The 7,672-nt window shown below is 45.1% G+C and overlaps 1 protein-coding gene across 1 annotated transcript in view; it reads right to left on the bottom strand.

Moving 5' to 3' along the window:
- Nucleotides 1-7,672, bottom strand: part of peds1a (plasmanylethanolamine desaturase 1a) — a 56,676-nt gene that overhangs the window by 1,817 nt on the left and 47,187 nt on the right. Inside the window, exon 5 of the mRNA XM_026176818.2 lies at nucleotides 2,949-3,161. Coding sequence (XP_026032603.1) covers nucleotides 2,949-3,161 — 213 coding nt within the window. The remainder of the gene's footprint in view (nucleotides 1-2,948; nucleotides 3,162-7,672) is intronic.

Here is a 7,672-nt window from a genome sequence, read left to right as displayed (position 1 = left end):
GTTCTTGCAATAGCTGCAGGGATGCGTGCACGCGCGTCCCTGCGGTGACCTTCTCTCGGCTGGAAGACGTTGAAGCAGCCAGAGGTTGTGTTTGATTTCACTCTCCGCTGTCTGTCGCTCGATGTCTTCCTCCACCACACTCCTTTTTTATTCCTCCAAATCCCTGCCTCCCACCCCCCCTCTCCCCCGTTCCTCTCCTGTCCTCAGCCCCCCCCCCACCTGTGAAGTCCTATTTGTTAGAACAGACAGCAGGTTAGCATTAAATATACATGGGGATTGTCAGCCGGTGGCGAGCACAAAGGCAACTAGGCGAGCCCCAGCGGAATCCAAGCCAGGCCCAGGCAGCCGGGCTCGGGGAGCGGGGGGCCGTCGCCGTCCCCCGTGGGCCCCTCTACCCCACCAGCCCACCACACACACACACACACACACACACACACACACACACACACACACACACACACACACACACACACACACACACAGGTTAGAAACCAAAGAGAAGGTCAAAGAGACTAGCACACAGATGCTGGAGTATGCAGATGTACGCAGTGTGTGTGTACAGACACACAAGTCTGCCACCCCCCTCAGCTCACCCACACTCACACACTCACATCTGTCGTCCACTGGGGCGCAGGGTGATGTACAAGCTGAATCCCCCTCGAGTATCCTCCCCTCTCTCCCCCTCTCACCCAGATGCAGGCAGAATACTGAATCTGTGAGCGAGGCCTCGTCTCTGCAGAGCCACACGCACGCAAACGCTTTCTTTTAGTTATTTATAAGAATCACACAGACACATCCGCCATCTCATCCGAATCTGCAGAGAGCCGCACAGGAAATTATTCTGCAGCTTCAACGATGGCGATCTAAAATGGCCGCCCACGACGATCGCACTGACAAACGGTCGAGGGTGACGAGGAAGGTTTGGGTTTGCTGATAGATGTAAAAATAAAGGGAGGACATTATTCAGGGGTTTGGTCGTCTGGCGTCGCGTGATCTGTTCTTCGGTGCACGAGGAGGCCGAGCTCGCTCACACGGACGATGTCACATACTTGCAAACATATGGCGACTGTACAGTCCAGCTGTGTTCCTGTCCTGGCATCTTTCAGCATGTATCCCACGCTGCCGGGAGGATGGCAGGTTTGTGAACAACAGGAAATCTGGGGCCGGACGTCCCAACAACAGTGGAGGACGTTTTTACACGGATCTGTCATTTATAAGACTCAGCCTCACATCGTACAGGGAGTGCAGAATTATTAGGCAAATGAGTATTTTGTCCACATCATCCTCTTCATGCATGTTGTCTTACTCCAAGCTGTATAGGCTCGAAAGCCTACTACCAATTAAGCATATTAGGTGATGTGCATCTCTGTAATGAGAAGGGGTGTGGTCTAATGACATCAACACCCTATATCAGGTGTGCATAATTATTAGGCAACGTCCTTTCCTTTGGCAAAATGGGTCAAAAGAAGGACTTGACAGGCTCAGAAAAGTCAAAAATAGTGAGATATCTTGCAGAGGGATGCAGCAGTCTCAAAATTGCAAAGCTTCTGAAGCGTGATCATCGAACAATCAAGCGTTTCATTCAAAATAGTCAACAGGGTCGCAAGAAGCGTGTGGAAAAACCAAGGAGCAAAATAACTGCCCATGAACTGAGAAAAGTCAAGCGTGCAGCTGCCAAGATGCCACTTGCCACCAGTTTGGCCATATTTCAGAGCTGCAACATCACTGGAGTGCCCAAAAGCACAAGGTGTGCAATACTCAGAGACATGGCCAAGGTAAGAAAGGCTGAAAGACGACCACCACTGAACAAGACACACAAGCTGAAACGTCAAGACTGGGCCAAGAAATATCTCAAGACTGGTTTTTCTAAGGTTTTATGGACTGATGAAATGAGAGTGAGTCTTGATGGGCCAGATGGATGGGCCCGTGGCTGGATTGGTAAAGGCAGAGAGCTCCAGTCCCACTCAGACGCCAGCAAGGTGGAGGTGGAGTACTGGTTTGGGCTGGTATCATCAAAGATGAGCTTGTGGGGCCTTTTCGGGTTGAGGATGGAGTCAAGCTCAACTCCCAGTCCTACTGCCAGTTTCTGGAAGACACCTTCTTCAAGCAGTGGTACAGGAAGAAGTCTGCATCCTTCAAGAAAAACATGATTTTCATGCAGGACAATGCTCCATCACACGCGTCCAAGTACTCCACAGCGTGGCTGCAAGAAAGGGTATAAAAGAAGAAAAACTAATGACATGGCCTCCTTGTTCACCTGATCTGAACCCCATTGAGAACCTGTGGTCCATCATCAAATGTGAGATTTACAAGGAGGGAAAACAGTACACCTCTCTGAACAGTGTCTGGGAGGCTGTGGTTGCTGCTGCACGCAATGTTGATGGTGAACAGATCAAAACACTGACAGAATCCATGGATGGCAGGCTTTTGAGTGTCCTTGCAAAGAAAGGTGGCTATATTGGTCGCTGATTTGGTTTTGTTTTGTTTTTGAATGTCAGAAATGTATATTTGTGAATGTGGAGATGTTATATTGGTGTCACTGGTAAAAATAAATAATTGAAATGGGTATATATTTGTTTTTTGTTAAGTTGCCTAATAATTATGCACAGTAATAGTCACCTGCACACACAGATATCCCCCTAAAATAGCTAAAACTAAAAACAAACTACAAACTACTTCCAAAAACATTCAGCTTTGATATTAATGAGTTTTTTGGGTTCATTGAGAACATGGTTGTTGTTCAATAATAACATTATTCCTCAAAAATACAACTTGCCTAATAATTCTGCACTCCCTGTATATCTGACAGCCTGACAGAGACACGGGCTGATTCCCCTGCACGACTCTACGAGAACGTCGAGGAATCTGAGCAGACACATGAGTGACCGTCCTGTCACAAGACAGTAGCAGTCACGTCTGCCCCTCTGATACGGAGCTCAGCATCATACCGGTGGTAATGCAGTAATACGTCTCGTGCGGCGACACGTGGTGGATGCGGTGGTGTTTCCGTGGCAACACCAGATGCCAGTCCTGGAGCAGCGTGACCCATCGCGGGAGGCCAAAGTAGGAGTGGCTCCACTTGTGAATCTGATTGGTTAGCGTGACGAAAACCGCCAGGGCGAAGACGTAGCAATCCCAGGGGTAGGATTCCAGCAAGGCCTCTGAAAGGTGACAACAGACACAAAGAAAGAAGACGAGGGAAAGTTAATGGAATAATTGATCAAAGTGTTCAGTGTAATGAAGGAGCAGGACTCCCACAGAGATGCTGAACCTCGGAGGTGCTGAAGAGCCTGAAAGGAGAGGATGAAACATACTTTATCTAAAGAAGATGTTAGCAATGGTTAGCATGATGTTTTCAATCAGACGACGAACAGATGACTGCACACATTCTGCCACACTGCAGGCACCAGGTCAGGGGTGAGGAAGTAAGCAGTCTACACTCAAAGAAGGAAACGAGGCCATGTTTCCTGTTCTTTACTGAGCACCTAACTTCCTGCTGGTGTTTAAACGTAACTATGAATCATTAAACATTAACCCTTTAAGACCTACCATAGAACCAAGTCCGCCAGAGCTTATATTATATTTTTACATGCTGTGGAGCCATTTTTGGGAGCATTTCAAGTTGCTATACATCAATACAACCATTATAGCCCAAATTTTAATAATATGTCTGCATTAGGTGCATAGTGATTACATAAATTGCAAAAAAGTGCAATAAACTACAAAAAAATTGAAAATCGTTTTTGCTTTTTTAACATATATTTGTAGTTAGAGAAATTTAAGAGTCTTATCCCTCAAAACTGTAAATACAAAAAAGTTGCACAAAATAGTTTCCCACCACAGGAAATTTATTTTGAGTGTCTTCATAGTTTTATTTTTGAAATACACCAATTTTTATATACTGCAGGAAAAACGAAAATAAATATTATAAAAAAGCAGCATAAGCATCAAAATAAACTATTTCCAGCAGTGCAATATGAGTCCTCAGCATCCCAGAAACGACACAGAAAGTCATAAAGTCAAACATAACTTTTAAAAGCACCAGTATAGGCTCATGAGGCCCTGATGGTAAAAAACTACATTTCCGTGAAAATGACGTCACTTCCAGTTTTGGGCAGGTCATGGCGGACATGCGAAAGTTCGAGCTGATGGACGTAGGAAGTGTTACAAACAGCTGATCGGATCAGCAAAGCGTGTTTCTGGAATATTATGTTTTTGTTGCTGCAAGCGCTTTTTATGATGTTTTTGCAAAGCTTTATGTGGAAGGAAACTGTGACCGAGGACAAGCTGATGGCATAAGATGCAAGTACAACTCCTCCGGTTTCATATGCTTACGCGGTTCCGGTTCTACCGGGATTTTAAAATAGTTACGCACAACAGAGCGTGCCCGCTCCGACCGGCTTTAAAGGGTTAAAGAACTTCTGAGGCTCAGGATACACGTCACACCTGCACAGGTATGGAGGGAGCGACCCGAGCGCTGCTGGCTTTGTATGCGAAGGCTGGGGAACGAAGGTAACACAAAGTCACAGTGAAACACAGTAAAAGGTCACTGAAAGCTGTCAACCAATGGGATGAGAGAGCACTTCAAAAAATATGGAGTACTTTTATTGAGAAATATCTGGTGTGATGTTAATTTGCACCAAGTAAGAGGTAACCTGCTGAGTCCCATTTATTCATTCTTAGCCTGAACTCTAACAGGAGCGGAGTCACCATCAAACAGTCGACATTAGCTGAGATGTTATATGACAAGTGACCATCTTTATTCTGAATATCACGCTCTGCAGTGTCAAACTCCACGTGCAGCCCAGTCTGATGTCAGGAGCAGTAAAACTCCTGGAAACCTCCGAATCTCTCCTCTCAGCGAGAACTGTAAAAAGGTGCATTTTGATTTCACATTTGAACGTTTAATGAGCCGTGCATTTACAAAATGATGTTGAAGACTTTCAGTTATTCTTTGTGGTGCTACAAAGGAAAAAACAGCTTTCAGTGCAGCTTTTGGAAGTAAAGGGTGAAATTAAAAGTATCTGATGCTGACTCAGTGACAACACTACATAAATCACAGAAACGGGTTAGCGATGTCTTTTTTCCCTTTCTCGGCCCTCTGTGATGTCAGCAGGATTGGATACACTGAATCTGGTCAGGCACACAGCACTGCAAGCACAGACGCTCCATCATTGTTTTACAACGAGCAGCCAATCAAAAGAAAGTTGGATTAACTGGAGGGGGGCTCAAAGGAAGATGTTTATCTCAGCCTCGCCGAGCCTCGCTCGATCGTGGAAAGCTGTCCCACACTAACTGCAGCTGGACATGCGTCCCCTTTGATGCAAACTCTGACCCAAAGACAACGACAGACACCGGTGGACTGATAACACTACAGCTGATTAATCAGACGTCCTGACCGCGGCCACGCACTCGCCTATAACAAGCATTTTGTCATCGGTAGCTGAAAACTGTTTACGGAGTCAGCGCTGATTTGAGCTGACAGATGACAAACATGTCAGGACTCACACAGAAGCAGCTGCGCACAACATTTCTGACAATAATGAATGCATGAACAGTATAAGGATGCGCACAGCCTCCATGAACGTGTGAGTCTGGTTTGTCAGCTGATAGCTCTCGGTCTTCCTGTGACTTACAGCTGTCCTCTCTCTGTCCGTCTCCATGTCTTGTCCCTTGTCTTTGGTGAAAACTACAATCTCTTGACCCCAGTTCAAGTGCAGACATGACAGCTGGAGATGTCACCTCGCGCTTTTCAGATTTCCCCGTCTACCTCTGTCTCCGTCTTTGTCTGGTGACCGCTCGACACTGCGAGGAGCTCGACATGACAGGTTTAGATGTCATCTCACCGCTACGCGACCCTCCGCTGCCCCCGCGCGCTCTCTCGCTTCCTCTGTTCTCCGTGCGCTCTCGCCCTCGAACGCTTAGCTGCGACCTCTTAAGGCGCGGACATGACAGGTGTGGATGTCACTGCGTCCGTTTGGTGACCTCTTGACTCCCTGTGGTGTGTGACATGACAGGTGTGGATGTCACCTACAAGTGGACCTCACTGTTGCTGCCTCTAATCTCTCCTCCCTCTCGCCTCATGCACGGATCCCTCCTGTGGACAAGCAGCTGAACTTTTAACATTTTCATTCTTTTGGTTTCAGACGATTTGTTAAAGTCTGACTCCCCTTAAACGTACCGATGATCTTTTACAGACACTTACACCGTTCAAACACAATAACACTTTTAACCTTTACTTTCTTTTGACATTTCTGGTTAGTTTTACATCTAATCTCTAATATCATGTCAATAACTCAAATGTATTTTGCTCATGCACGGTAGAGCTAAGTTAGGAAAGCTAAAGCATTTATTTCTTCTGAATGGAGACTTTTTAAAAAGGGATGTTTTGCACATCAACACTTACCAGACCCTCACAAACACCTGCTGAGATAATAATGACGCAGGACTGTTTAAGAAAGGCCATCAAATCAAAGTTTTATGTTTATACTCCGAGAAACCACAGTAAAGGTACCCAAAAGAACTGGAAAACTACTGAATACGTGTGCACAGGAGGGATATGGCCTATACTGGATAAATGATGTTAAATATGGAGCTGCCAGGCAGGAGCAGACGTGCACAGAGTCATGGATGTAGTGAAGGAGACTATACAGAGGGTTGGTGTGACAGGAAGGAGGTAGGAAGATGGTAAGATGGAGGTAGATGGTAAAAATGGTAAATGGCCTGTATTTATATAGTGCTTTACCAGTCATTAAGGACCCCAAAGCGCTTTACACATCCAGTCATCCACCCATCCACACACACATTCACACACTGGTGATGGCAGCTACATTGCAGCCACAGCCACCCTGGGGCGCACTGACAGAGGCGAGGCTAGATGGTAGATGATGTGCTGTGGCGATCCCTAAAAGTAGCAGCCAGAAGCAGGAGTAGTAGCAGCAGTACTAGCAGCAGTAGTAGCAGCAGTAGTAGTAGTAGTATTTAGGGTTTTATGCGAATGTAACAACTCGATCGTTGTCTTTTATGTTCTAAAGCATATAGTTAGTCCTGGACCAGGTGACCCTGAATCCTCCCTTAGTTATGCTATTTTGGTCGACGGCAAAATATCTATAATCCACTTTAATAGTAGAAGTTTATATGCAAATTTTCACAAAACAAGGGAATATTTAAGCAAATTTACACATCCATTCAGTGTGATTGCAGTATCTGAAACATGGATTAATAAACAGAAAGGAGAGGACTTTGTAATAGATGGATATGAATTAAATCTTACAAATAGAAAGAATAAGAATGGCGGTGGTGTGGCCTTGTTTGTGGATAAAAATTTAAAATACAAGATGGTAGAAAAAATGACGATGGCGGTAGATAATATATTAGAGTGTGTAACAATAGAAATTAGTATGGGAAAAGAGAAAAATGTCATTGTAAGCTGTATATATAGAACACCAGGTTCTAATATTGAAATTTTTAAGGAGTGGGTAGATAAAACATTCATTAGGACAAATCAAAAAGTCATGTTCATTTGTGGGGATTTTAACATAGATCTACTAAATCCAAACAAGCAGAGAGCGACAGAGGAATTTATTAATACAATGTATAGCTTGGGACTTTTTCCAGTGATCACTAAGCCCAGCAGGATTACAGCACAGTCGGCAACCCTAATAGACAATAT

This window comes from Astatotilapia calliptera, chromosome 7 (genome assembly GCF_964374335.1).
Source record: "Astatotilapia calliptera chromosome 7, fAstCal68.1, whole genome shotgun sequence".
NCBI lineage: Eukaryota > Metazoa > Chordata > Actinopteri > Cichliformes > Cichlidae > Astatotilapia > Astatotilapia calliptera.
Note: the sequence above shows the minus strand (reverse complement) of the source record. Positions and strands in the feature narration are given on the sequence as shown.